Source organism: Bos mutus, chromosome 23 (assembly GCF_027580195.1).
Source record: "Bos mutus isolate GX-2022 chromosome 23, NWIPB_WYAK_1.1, whole genome shotgun sequence".
In the NCBI taxonomy this organism is placed as follows: Eukaryota; Metazoa; Chordata; class Mammalia; order Artiodactyla; family Bovidae; genus Bos; species Bos mutus.
Genome location: NC_091639.1, coordinates 7,775,206 through 7,789,189, shown reverse-complemented (window position 1 = coordinate 7,789,189; position 13,984 = coordinate 7,775,206). Strand labels below are relative to the sequence as shown.

Genomic DNA, 13,984 nt, shown 5'->3' with positions numbered 1-13,984 from the left:
CCGCACGATAAGTACTATATTAGGCAATATTGTTATATTCGGTGTTAACTTGGGCTGTGGACCTGTGTATGGGATTTTATATTTCTCATTTCCCAGACTGCCCTTTCCTTTGAGAATGGTTCCAATGCAGACCTTATACTGTTGGCTCAGGCTTGCTCTTCCCTCGTGTTTAGCACCTGATGTCTAGGATCCAGTGATTCCTAGGAGGTAGTTTGCTTGTGTTTTGCACTCCAGGTACAGCCTGCTGTTCTTTCCCCTAGTTCCTGCGAGCTCTGATTAAATCACCAAGCACCGCCCACTCCAGACTTACTAACTGCACCAAGAGCACTTCCCTCAGGGACCTGCTCAGAACCCTCCGAGCCAGTTGCCCGGGGGAAACAAGCTGGTGATGTCACAAGGTAGACACTTCCAGACCTCTCTGAGGCCCCCTCTGTAGGGCCTGTGGCAGGGCCCAGTTCTGAAAACTTTGCCCAGCCTGAGCATATTCTTGTCCACTCCAAGGCAATGCAGAGACCCTCATTCCCTTCCAGCGGTGTCCGAACTCAGGTATGTTGGGGTCATGGCCACACGTCTCTTCCTGGTTCTCTGGCTACAGACCTCTTGCTGTACTTCTTCCCTCCCAGGGAATAGAAATGCCTATGCAAATGGAGTGTGTGGGACAGCTCTCAGTAACTCTTGGTTCTCTAGCATACAGATAAAAATCCGGGGGGTGGGGGGAGGCAGCTAAAACCCTGGGGCTGATCGATAGAGGATCAAAGGTTATTTCAGATTTCAGAGGGCCTCAGAGACCTTCGGAGCAAGATTACAACACCCTTCCCATTTCTAGTTGCTCCCGTCTGTGTGCTAAACGTACCCACAATCTCTTCCACCAATCTTTTCCACCAGGTTTGTCAACCTCATTCTCATTCTCTCAGGATATATTATGGCAACTTCCTCACGCTTTCCTTTCCCCAAAGGACAGGGTAGAAAAGAGAATATCTGGCTGTGAGGATATTTCACTAGACTTGACTTACCGATGAGGTCATTTAATCATGCCCCACCCTAGCCAAATAGTGCAAAGGGCACTTCTTGCATTGCTCTCTGCCCTCTTCAAAGCCTAAATACTGAAATGCACAAGCAAAGCTGCACATTCCCCGCTACTTTCTAAATGAAGGCATCTGAGACTCAGCCGTAATCCTGTCCCCCACGTTTATCAGGAACAGGAGCCTATGAGGGAAGCAAAACCCAGCTGCGTTGGAGTTGTCAGTCCCAGAGGGGTGTGTTTTACGGTGCTCGTCTCTGGCCTGCCCTAGGGCTTCTGCTGTTACAAGGACTCTGGAAGGAAGCTGCTCACTGCTCTCTGCTTAGACCTAGCCATGACGAGGACATCTACGTGTGTATATCACTTGTTTGTCTTGAGCTGGTATATCTTCCTCAACTTTTATATCTCACGAGAAGGAGAGGATCCGCGGAAATCCCAAATCTTTCTAAATGGGGGACAATGGAAGTACCTAACATTCCTTAATCTGGTAAGTACGCATCAGGAAGCAAGCTATTTGTCTCTAATATCAGTGCCTTAAACGTTAACACCCTTTGATTTTATCCAGTACAAAATTCCATGATCTTTCTTCTTCATAGTTTGTGAGTTTGGGGATTCTCTTTTACTTGGCAATTTGCTCTGAGAAACCCACTTTGGGAGTTATCCATAGCTACCTCTTGTGCTGACTAATTGTGAAACACTTTTTAAAATTCTCTTTTAAAGAAACTTATCTCTTTTTTTAAAAATTATTAAAAATTGTTATTTTTAAAAATGTTTAACTGGAAGATAATTGCTTTACAATGTTGTGTTGGGTTCTGCCATACAACAGTTGGAATCAGATATTAGTCAGTTCGTCCCGCCCACTCCTTCCCCTGCTGTGTCCACAACTCCTTGCCCCCATTGGATGTTTATTTCTCCTCTGCTCAAGCCCCCTCATGAATATGCATGTTCCCTTAGCTTGAAACCTCCCCAGTTTTGCTATTTGGGGAGACACTACTTGAGGAGAGATCCCCAGTGTTCTCCTTACCTGCTACAGGTAATAAATCCTTCCTTCTCAGGAAAAAAAAAAAGAATCTTACCCTGAAGTGCTTCTCAGATGAGCCTAAACGAGGAACTAAAGTCATAGTCTCATGGTTTCCTTATGACATTGACAACATATGCAGAAGAGATTTTGAACTTTGCTTGGGGAAGTCTGTGAGGGAAGGCAGAGTGGCGTATGTTGCGTAGGAAGTGCAATTTCCAGTGGAGGAATAATGCCATTTTACAGCACACCCAGACTAACAGATTTATCTAAGAAAAGCAAATACATTTTGCCACATTCAGATCCCACTTCAATTTTTTTATAGGCTCAGGCTCTATCTTAAAGGACAAATCACCCAACCAAATGGCAAATGCACATTTTCAACCATCCACAAACCAATCATATCGCTTGCTCCTTTCTTCTCTTCCTAGCCCAGCTGACCACAATGGGATGAATGAAATGATGAAGTATAAGTGAACGGGAGAAAAATAGATTTCTAAAAAACATTTGGGGAATATGTAACATTATTTTTGGAGTTAAAAGCTAAGAATGCTGTATCCTTTGGAGATGCTAATTTAAGCTTTGAAATTTTTAACCTAAATGTAGGGTGCAACATAAGTATCTGATTCCAATTCTTTGGCATCATGATCCAGGCATACGTAATGCATGGTAAGAAAAAAAAATGACTCTCTGTAATGCTAAGGAGAGGAAATTCAGAAAGCTCAGTTCACAGAGGCCTGGAATTTCAGCTTCCTCCTCACTGGTAATCTGACTTTGGTACCTGAAGTTTGAGATTTGAGCTCTGTGTACATGCTAAGTCGATTCAGTCATGTCCAACTCCGCAAACCTACGGACTGTAGCCCACCAGGCTCCTCTGTCCATGGGGTTCTCCAGGCAAGAATACTGAATGGGTTGCCATGCCCCCGTCCAGGGGCTCTTCCTGACCCAGGGATCAAACCCTTATCTACTGCGTTGCAGGCGGGTTCTTTACCACTAGTGCCGCCTGGGAAGCCTGAGTACAGCTCTGCCATGCTTGAAAAACATCAAAGTGACTGCCTGTTTCAATTGTAGAATTTTATGAAAACAAGTAAGCAGAAAACAATAACAAAAAATGATTTTGTTGAATTAGAATAATACAGCAAAAGTCTCAGCTTTCTGTATCTATTTGCTTTATATTAAGAATGGTCAATGTAAAGGGAGCAGTGTCAGCCAGGACTCATGATCTAATCACATCTAAATTCTAGTATGGCTGTCCTATCTCACTCTCAGGTCAGTTCCGTCACTCAGTCGTGACCAACTCTTTGCAACCCCACGGACTGCAGCACTCCAGGCCTCCCATTCCATCACCAACTCCCGGAGCTTACTCAAACTCATGCCCATTGGGTCGGTGATGCCATCCAACCATCTCACTCTCTGTCGTCCCCTTCTCCTCCTGCCTTCAATCTTTCCCAGCATCAGGGGCTTTTCAAACGAGTCAGTTCTTTGCATCAGGTGGCCAAAGTATTGGAGTTTCATCTTCAACATCAGTCCTTCCAATGAACATTCAAGACTGATTTCCTTTAGGATGGACTGACTGGATCTCCTTGCAGTCCAAGGGACTGCAACACCAACAGTGTTCTCCAACACCACAGTTCAAAAGCATCAATTCTTCAGCACTCAGCTTTCACACTAAGCGTGGCTAACAGCAGATTCATCACCTATTCCCTCAAACCAGCTTAGTGACTTCTAGCTCAGTTACATGTCCCAGAGCCATCACATTTCCAAGACCAGAGAAAGACACTCATCTGTCAAAGACACATTTCCTAGTGCTAATTCCCTGAGTAACAAAAGGAAGACTTTTCTGCATCCTTGAGCACTATAGTCTCTTTGGACATCTTTGGGCCCTTTGAAATGGGCTGAGAGGGGCTTACCTGTGGCTGTTGCCTTTTTTTTAGTTGTCATCTTGAAAATGTGACTTAATGAAGCATTTTCCAATTGATAAAGATGGGTTAAAAATATTTTTAGAGGATTAATTTAAGGTCAGATTTCAAATACGTGACTTCATGTATGAGCCACATATGAGTAATGAACCACCAAGTCCTGTTTCCCCTCTTGCTAGGCTCTCCCCTTCTCCCCTAGTTGTATCGCCCCTCTCATTGTAGGCACTTATTAATTGGTACCTAGATGACCAGATCATCTCTTCACTGTCCTCTCACTATCAGTCCAACCATCCATCACTCAGATTTCAGATTAATCTTCCCGACAAATGGTTTTGGTTTTATTTTGTTTCAAACATCGTGAGCCTGATTGGGAAGTGTGGTCAGCTATTCAAGAAACTAGAGTGGCTCCCTCCTACCTCACAGGATCAATCGAAAGTCCTGATCTGGGAGCTCACCTGCCTACTTCGCTCTCTTTCTGGAGCTCCCCTCCCCAGTAAGGCTGGTCCGTCTCCGGGAAGCCCTGTGTCTTCTCCAGTGTTGGTCCCCAGGCTTCTGCGGTCACTGCTCTATCCACAGTCACACCATCCTTGAACAAAAGGCCCCCCTGCTTCTCCACCACGTTGCTGCTTTCCCAGACCACATGAAATCTCAGATCTTCCTTAAAAATCTCTGCTGAGCCTCTTTGTTTTTTCCAGATTTGTTTTTCCCTTTCCCTGAGTTTTTCCAGCATCTGTTAGTCTCTGCTTATTTATGTATTGTTTGCACATCTCCACCCACATGTGATTCTTAACATTTCAATTTGTAAATAGCTCTAGAACAGTAGTTTGATCTCCAGTCTTCACCAGCCCTAACATTCTACGAGTCTCCATTGTATTATAGTGATGGGCACAGATTATCCCCATAATAAAAATTTGGTGCCTTTGTATATTGACTGGACTTGACCTCAGATTTTTCTGCATTCCTGAGCAGTACAGTCTCTTCGGACAGCTTCAGGCCCTTTAAATGGGCAGAGAGGGGCTTACCTGTAGCTGTTTCCTTTTTGTTAGGTGTCATCTTGAAAGTGTGACTTAATGAAGCATTTTCCAATTGATAAAGATGGGTTGAATATGTTTTAGAGGATAAATTTAAGGTCAGACTTCAAATATGTGACTTCACGTGAAATACTGGGCCTTAAAATTTGTAGCTCTTGAGGTCTTAAAGGATCGTGTTTCCTAATGATTAGTGTTAGCAAATGACTAATTAACTAATGGTTGCATTTATAAAGTCACAGAGGTCTCATAACTTACTATAACACTCTTGGATTTATTTTACGTAAATTTACTGAAGTCAGTACTCCATCCTGCTTCCAGGAAATTTACACCCCTCGCCTTTAAATGGGGCTTCCTAGGTGGCTTCTTAGTGGTAAAGAACTGCCTGCCAATTCAGGAGACATGAGAGATGCAGGTTCGATCCCTGGGTCAGAAAGATCCCCTGGAGGAAGGCATGGCAACCTACTTCAGTATTCTTGCCTGGAGAATCCTATGGACAGAGGATCCTGGTGGGCTACAGTCCATGGGGTCGCAAAGGGTCAGTCAGACATGACTAAAGTGACTTAGCATGCCCGCACTTCTTTAGACAGCCTTAATTTCTAGTGGGCTGAATATCCATTATGGACCCTGAGAACAAAGTCTGACTTAATACAAGTCAGCATTCTAAGAGTGTCTCATTTCTTTCTGAGGCCACCTCAGGGGATTCAAAGAATTGACGCCTGGGGTGTGAGGTGATTTGTGGGAATTTCACGGAGACTGGTCACCATGACCGATTCCTGCCTGGTGCCTAAGGAGAGTAGAGGAAGGAGAGGAGAGATGTGAGTCTCTGAGGGAGTAAACTGACCCAGGGAAGAGGCAGCCAGTTCTCTGTGGAGAGGGAAGGCAGCATGGCCTAGCGGTTATCATTGGCTCTAGGAGCATGGGCTGTGTGGGCAGCTCCTCGGTTCTACCACTCCTGACCCCAGGCTGGATATTTCTTTGTCTCTTACTTCCAAATCTGTCAGACAGAAAAAAAATAGTGCTTAACCACAGACTGACTGTGAGGGACAAAGGACCTGACATGAGGGAAGCACCCAGAATGGTGTTAAGCAGTAAACAGTGGAATGAGAAGATGGGAGAATGCTGGTGAGTTTCTAGTCATCTCAGCTAGAGCAGGGGTGGGGCAGAGGGGAGGGGATTTTGTGGGACATCAGTCCCCTCCCTGAGCACCATGGGTGGTGGGTCATGGATTCAGGCAAGGATCACCCACGTGCCTCACTGCTCAAGTATCTGCCTCCATGGGCTTTGTGCTCCAACTCCCCAGCTGGCAGAGGCCCACAGTGGAGTCCCTGCTTTATCTACGTAACAGAGGCCCAGTGGATGCTCAAGGGGGTGGGGGCGGCACCCTAGGGGAGAGTCTGCAGGCTCAAGTAGAGGGCAGTGAATCCCACTGAATGTGAAAGCTCCCAGAAGCTGGGCGTGGAGATCAGGCAGTGCTGTCGGACACCCTCCGGGTGCTCATGTTGGCAGGGCTTCCAGAGCCTTGATCTTCCACAAACGTTACGTTCCCTCCACTCTGTCTGCTCCACTTCCATCCAGGGGTGGTCCTGGATTCCCCAGGGAATGCAAGCTGGGGAGAGGAGATAGAGGGAATTTTCAGCTACAATTTAAATTGGCTTGCAGAATTCATAGAGTTTGCTGGATTTTCCTCTTTTGAAAAATAAACTTCCTTCTGAAACGTGGTTGGAGGTGGTGCCTCATAACTGGGATCTCCAGGGGAGATTCTGGGCAAGCCCCTCCCTGTTTCCCACGCCCCACTTCATCGACAGAGGCACTGATATTTCCCTCCGCTCTTCATATAAAATTGCCCAAGTCAGGCAGCTCTGACTCGAGTATCATCAAGCTGTCTGGCTCTTTGGCTTCCCTGGTGGCTCAGATGGTAAAGAATCTGCCTGCCAATTCAGGAGCCCCATGTGTGATCTCTGGGTCAGGAAGATCCCCTGGAGGAGGAAATGGCAACCCACTCCAGGATTCTTGCCTGGAGAATTCCATGGACAGAGGACCCTGGTGGGCTACAGTCCATGGGGTCACAAAGAGCCAGACACGACTGAGCTACTTTCACTTTCACTTTCAGGCTCTCAGGATGACAACAGCAACTCCAGTGCATAGGTCCTCAGGGATGGCAGAGCAGGGCCAGGGGGAGAGAGATGCTTGGGGACATCTCATCGTCCAAAGTCCAAGGTAACCCGTGAACAGTGAGAAGACAGGGATTCATTTACAGTATACAGAGCCCACTTCCATACTTGGGACCAACCTCTGATTTCCATCATCAGTCTAATATATTCACTCTCAAGCTCAACAGAGTCAGAAATAAATATACTTAACTGTCTATTCCACAAAAACGCTTGAGATCACTGCTTTTACCTCTCAGAGAGCGGAAAGAATGTGGGCTGATAGGAGGGGAGAGTCCCCACCCAAATAAAAGAACTGCAATTTATTGAGTAACCACGACAACCTTTTGGGAGGTTCACTCTGCACAGTATAAAGACTAGTGGCTGAAGGAAGGCCTAGCTTCCTGGGTGCCCCTCACTTGCCATGTTCTCCTGAGTGAGTTACCTACCTTCTCTGTGCCTCGTGCATAGTGGCTGTGTGGTGTGGCGCACGGACTCCTGCCCTTCCCAGCCTCAAGGTACTCAATCCCCAGCTCCTGGGAGGAGGGTTGACTGCTGATTCCTTACATGCGAGCGCCTGTCCCGCAGCTGTCCTCGGCAGAAGGGAGCAGCCAGGACCAGGGCTTAAGGCCAGTGACCAGCGGACCTGGGCTCCAGAGGCTGGCCTCCAGGACAACTCTGAAGGCAGAGCGAGCTCCAGAGCTCCTTCCCAGAGTGCGAGAGCAGCTGATGGCCCTCAGCTGCACTGCCCTTCCGGTTTTCCTGGCTCCCTTCCTCTTGAGCCCTCCTCTTTGAACACTCGGCATGTAGCTCTCAGCATCTCAGATGCTGTTTCTCGAGGAACCTGACCCACAAAATGTGAGTCAATGTACAGAAACAGTTCCTCTGCCACCGCCTCTTTCTTCTTCTTCCTAATAAAGACATATTAACATAGAGCCTGCCCTGGTCTGTATCATGTCTAATTTCTGGCACCTAACAGACATTCTGTGAATGTTGGCTGCACATGATTAAAACATGACTCCCACTGGTAAGAGTGACTTTCTAGAGAAGCCCATCCCACTGGTAAGACAGTCTACCCCATGGCCATCCTTCCCCTACACAGAAGCCAGCTGTGATCAGCTGCACAACACGGGCCAAGCACTCTGACAAATATATCTTCCTTCCAACCTGTCCCTCAATGTTCTTAATTCACCACTAGATCTCCAGGGAAGCCCCAGTTCAGATCCATTTGGCAAAGGCTTCCTCTACTTGCCCCAAGCACCACCACCCTGACCACCACAGTTATATATTAATAAAACTCCTCAGAACTAATCCCCATTTGCTGCTTTATTCTGGATTAATCTCCAGTGCAAGTGTTGCATCATTCTGAAGGCGAGACCTGAGAAAGTCCCAGCCTGTCTGAGTCAGGCACGGAGAGCTGAGCTGGGCGTTGTATTACTTGACTCATTCAATCAGAGCTGTAATGCCTTGCTCAGGAAATTTGTGGAATCTCCCTCTGTGGAATTATTTTTAAATGAAGCAATTCTCATTTCCTGGGATAGGTTAATAGGGTTCTGGCTTAAAGCAAGGAAAATAAACTTGATGGCTTAGAAAGGTTAATAAGCTTCTGTGTTCTCAAGATTTTTGTGAATCTTGTGAAGACGTACAAATGTAAAAACTGAATATCCTTTAGCTGTGGTTTCTTAAATTGCACTAGTTATAAAAAATGTAAATTAAGCTCTCCCAGGTGGTAAGTTTGTCAGCTAGCAATAAAAATGGAAGACGGTGAACAAACTTAGATCAGCAGCATTTCAGGAGAAGGCATCAAAGAGCCAATGGAATTACGCAAGAAAAGATAAATTAGAGGACAGCAACTCTGAAGTAAACCCTGACTGAGAAGATACCATCAGCTCTGCTTTTCTGAGTAGCCAAAATAGTTGAGGAATGTAAACAACAGTAGTTTTGTTGTAAGAGCCATAAAAGGTGGCCAGTGGTCCTATCTTCTTTGAATGCTACTGTATTAATTTGCTGCTATAACAGCGCACCACAGGCTAGGGGACTTGAACAGCAGAAATTTCCTCAGAGTTCTGGAGGCCAGAGGTCCATGACCAAGCAGTAGCGGGGTTGCTTCTACAAGCCTCTCTCGTTGGCTTGCAGATGGCTGCGTCTCCCTGTCTTCACGTGGTCTACCCTCCGTGTGGTTCTGTGTCCTTATCTTCTCTTCTTATAAGGACACCGGTCCACCCTACCGTCCTCATTTTAACTTCATCAGCTCTTTAAAGGCCCTACGTCCAAACACAGCCCCTTTCTGAGGTACTGAGGGTTATAACTTCAACATGTGAATTTGGGTGGGGGAGTGGGTACCATTCAGTCCATAACAGCTGCCATGTTCCCCTTGACTATTCTTTCTGTGAGTGTCTTCTCAACATTCCAGTGTATCATCCTTAGAGAATGAGCAGACGAGTGTCCGTTTTGTGAGCTGATTCAAACCTGGCCTCAAGGCCTTCCCTGAAGCCTCCCTCTCCTTGCTCCCAGCTCTGCTGTGAGCATCCTCTAGGCCCTGTGTGCCTGCTCAGTCGCTTCAGTCCCATCCGACTCTGTGGCCCCATGGACTGTAGCCCACCAGCTCCTCTGTCCATGGGATTCCCCTGGCTAGAATACTGGAATGGGTAGCTATGCACTCCTCCAGGGGATCTTCCCAACTCAGGGATCAAACCTGCATCTCTCATGCCTCCTGCATTAGCAGGCGGGTTCTTTACCTTTGAGGGCTTCCCTGATAGCTCAGTTGGTAAAGAATCCGCCTGCAATGTGGGAGACCTGGGTCCGATTCCTGGGTCGGGAAGACCCCCAAGAGAAGGGAAAGGCTGCCCACTCCAGGATCTGGCCTGGAGAATTCCATGGACTGTATAGTCCACGGGGTCTCAAAGAGTCAGACACGACTGAGCACCTTTCATTTTCTTTACCTTTAGGGCTACCTGGGAAACCCTCAAGCCCTCACTCTCCCTTATTTATTTCTCTTGGCAACCCCCTATCCCCTGCCTCCTGGGCTCCTCCACAAGGGCCCCATAGAGACTCCTTGTTGATGCAGATGGTGGCGCGGCACTGCGGGTGGAGATCAGTGAAGACAAGGCTGCCTCACGTCCACAGTGGGCATCTCTCCAAGGCAGCGTCCGCCTGCGAGCTGAGGGGAGAGGGGAGACGGGGTTGATGGGTTTGTGGGCTCAAGTTGTGTCGGAGAAGGAGAAGCCCCAGAGGCTGTGAGTAAGAGCCGGTGAGAGCCCACTTTCCGTGTTCCGCAACTGGGAAAAGGCAAGAGAAAGTCAGGATGCGCTTGACGTGGGATGACACGAGGAAGGTCCCTGCGGAAAGTGGTCACGTGGACTTCACATGCTGGGCGGAGGCCACTCTCCCTGAGGAGGGAAAACCTGGCAGACGCTCAGTGCTCAGTGCGTGATGAATTGCCGTGTTGACAGAACGGTGCAGGCCTCCTCACCGGGGCCCAGGCCCCCGCCGGCCCTCCCTGACTCCAGCAGCTGCCTGCGCTGTCCTCGGGGGGCGAGCTGAAGGCCGCTGGGGAGGAAGGAGGGAGAGGCCTCTGCAGCCAGCTTCCGCGGGCAGAGGCTGCCCCCCGGTTCTGCAGCTCTGAAGGGGCAGAACAGCAGGAGTGAATGACAAGTCCGGGGGTGGTGGCAGCCTCTTCCTGGCCTTTAAAACTGTTGCCCACGGTGGTGCCAGTGGTAAAGAACGCGCTTGCCCATGCAGGAGACTTAAAGAGACATGCGTTCGATCCCTGGGTGGGGAAGATCCCCTGGAGGAGGGCATGGAAACCCACTCCAGTATTCTTGCCTGGAGAATCCCATGGACAGAGGAGCCTGGTGGGCTAGGGTCCCATAGCGTTGCAGAGTCCGACACGACTGAAGTGACTTCCCACACTTTGTTGCACACCCATCCTCGCTGGAAGGCCCCCTTCTGGCTTGAAGCTTCCTCCTCAGGGTCAGATAGGCGTTCTTGCATGTTCCTGCTTTTCTATCATCTGGTCATTCTTGGCTACTTTGCGGCCCCTCCTGCCCCTTAGAGGAGGGTGTTTCCTCAGCCTTGGCTGCCGGCTTCTCTCCTCTTCCTTCTGTCATCTCTTCAGAAACCTCATTCCACCGTGGAGCTTCACTTTCTGCATCTGGGCAGCCCCGCCTCCCTGGAGACTGCGAGGTCTGCGTTTGCAAAAGCAAGTTCCTCTAGACAAGTGATTCTCAACCTTGGCTGCTCTGATGGAATCGCCCGAGAGAATGTTTTAACATCCTGAAGCTAGGTTGCACCCGAAGACTCATTACATTAGAATCTTTGGGGGTTGAGAATCAGACTTCGGGATTTTTTGGAGTCATTTTTAATTCTCCCACCTGGAGACAGTGGTCTCTGGTCTGAGCTCCCACAGTGGTTTCATCTTTGTTCTTAGACAACTGACACGTGGTTTGTTTGTTTGTGGGTTGTAAAGTCTGGCTTGAAAAACAAACTGGGTTTCCTGGCCTTGATATTTATCAACCATGAGACTTCAGGCAAGTTTCTTCAGCCTCAATTTTCTCGTCTGTAAATGGGATGTGGAGAGGAATAATACTACTTACCTCAGGGGGTTGCTACAAGAAACTGAAAGCTTAGATCAGTGCCTGGCATACAACAGGAAATCAATAAAAGTCAACTATTACCCCCAAATCAGCTATCATAGTTTTGAGTAGTCAGTAAGATTTGTAAATGATAAATTTGTGTCTAATCCAGTGGTTCTAGAACCTAAGCCTTTAAAAAGATCACCTGAAGAGTTTATTAGAAAACAAATTCCTGGGCTCTATCCCCAGAGTCTCTGATTCTGCAGGCTGGGGATGGGGTGGGGAGGGGCTGAGCACCCTCATTTCTAACAGACTGGGGGGCATTGCAGGTCTGAGGACCCAGGCGGGAGCGTCCCTGCCCTCTTCCCCCAGCGTCCTTTCCTGCTCACCCCTGCTGCCGCAGGAGTGGCAGGGGGCCAGCTTGGCTAGAGGTCTTCTAGAGTCCCGGACACCGAGATTGTTTTCCAGCCACCGACGTGGTTGATCATTAATTAGTCCAACTGCCCAGGTACCAGAACTTGCCTGACTCAGACTCGGAGCAGAGTCCAGGCTGTTCTTTCCGTACCAATCAGAGCTCTCAAGGAACAGGATGGATTCTGAGGCAATAACTCAAAACCAGCTCCTAGTCTGTACTGTCATGACACTTTTTAGAAGCTGTGGGTTTGTGGCAAACTGTGCGAATGGACAGAGTCTGCTCTGATTGTGATCTATGTCCTCAAAAACGACCCTGCTTCTTTTTTCAAAAATAAAAAATTATTTATTTTTAATTGAAGGATAATTGCTTTACAATATTGGTTTCATTTCTGTCATACATCAGGGGGGGCTTCCCTGGTGGCTCAAACGGTAAAGAATCTGCCTTCAATGCAGGAGACTCAGGTTTGATCCCTGGGTCGGGAAGGTCCCTGAAGAAGGGAATGGCAACCCACTCCCGTATTCTGGCTGGGATGGTTCCACAGGCAGAGGATCCTGGTGGGCTACAGGTCGCAAGGAGTCAGGCGCGACTGAGTGACTAACACTTGCACTTTCACTGGCAGATATCAGCTGGAATTAGCCGTAGCCAATGTACATATGTACATAGCCATTGTACATATGTCCCCTCCCTCTTGAACCTCCCTCCCACCTCCCACCTTTCCCCTCTCGGGCGAGGAGAACAGACTTACAGAGACGGGCAGGGGGGAGGAAGGAGGGGGTGAGACGGACAGAGAGAGAAGCAGGGAAGCACATACGCCGCCATATGGGACACAGATAGCCAGTGGGGATTTTCAGGATGACGCAGGGCACTCAGACTGGTGCTCCGTAACAGCCTGCTTCTGTTTTACCCTCAAGGTACTCAGATGTACCCGAGCCCACCAGGTGCTCTATCCCTGTGGACTGAAATCACTCCCTCAGACAGATAGTCTCTGCAAAGCCTTCAGATTGACCCTCTTTGTTTTTAGGTGTTTTTTTTTTTTAGTTTATTTATTTTAATTGGAGGCTAATTACTTTACAATATTGTAGTGGTTTTGCCATACATTCTCATGAATCAGTCCCCTCTTAATGAGGCGAGGAGGGGGCACTGGCTTCTTCCTCAGACACGCAAGATGCTGCTGTGTGGGTCTCCCCCGGGGGAGCACAGAGGTCCTTCACGGTGCTCTTGACCCTGATTCTGGCTTCTCTAATGAGATTGCAGCACCAGGCTTTTAAAGCCATTTTCTTCCGAGGAAGGAGCCAGAACACATCCACCACTGAGTCTGGTGCTGTGCCCTGGTGCTGTTTACTTGATTTTCCCCTCCTCTGTGCAGCCAGGGCATCTATCTCATTACATTCTCCTGTTAAGCGGACTCTATTCTGTTTCCATTTTCGCTCAAGTCCATTATGCTAACTACTGTACACATTATTATCCCCTAAACAACTTTACACATTCCGTTTTAGTGAGCAAGGTCAGGGCCCAGTGAGCTGAAAGACCAGCCTTCCAGTTGGCTCCCAACCAGAACAGCCAGCAGCCCCCTGCTTCTCAAATCAACCCTGCTCCCAGAGGGATGGCGCTTCACGTCAGTGAAGAATGTATTAATTAAAGGAAATGAAAATGTGCTCATTTGTTGTAATGAATTTAGGTCTTGCAGGCCATTTTCTTCGGGGTGGCCTGCCTGGAAGATGTGCTGAAAAGAACCAAAGGGAAAAAAGACATTAAGTTTGTAACGGCCTTCAGGGACCTGCTTTTCACCACACTGGCTTTTCCGATATCCACAGTAAGTTACAAAGATATACAGGTGATATAATGCACGTGTCATATGG

The 13,984-nt window shown here is 48.1% G+C and overlaps 1 protein-coding gene across 4 annotated transcripts in view; it reads left to right on the top strand.

Moving 5' to 3' along the window:
* The first annotated feature begins 356 nt into the window (after positions 1-356).
* The window catches only part of ADTRP (androgen dependent TFPI regulating protein), a 73,921-nt gene continuing 60,293 nt past the window's right edge, over positions 357-13,984 (top strand). Inside the window, exons 1-3 of one of the 4 annotated variants that reach the window (XR_011462300.1) lie at positions 357-546; positions 1,293-1,508; positions 13,804-13,938. Coding sequence is in view for 3 of the 4 variants with exons in the window: in XM_070361296.1 (XP_070217397.1) it covers positions 505-546; positions 1,293-1,508; positions 13,804-13,938 (393 nt within the window). In the remaining variant the exon portion in view is untranslated. Of the gene's footprint in view, positions 547-1,196; positions 1,509-13,803; positions 13,939-13,984 lie in introns of all 4 variants that reach the window. The other 3 variants (XM_070361296.1, XM_070361295.1, XM_005905492.3) reach the window with 3 other exon arrangements.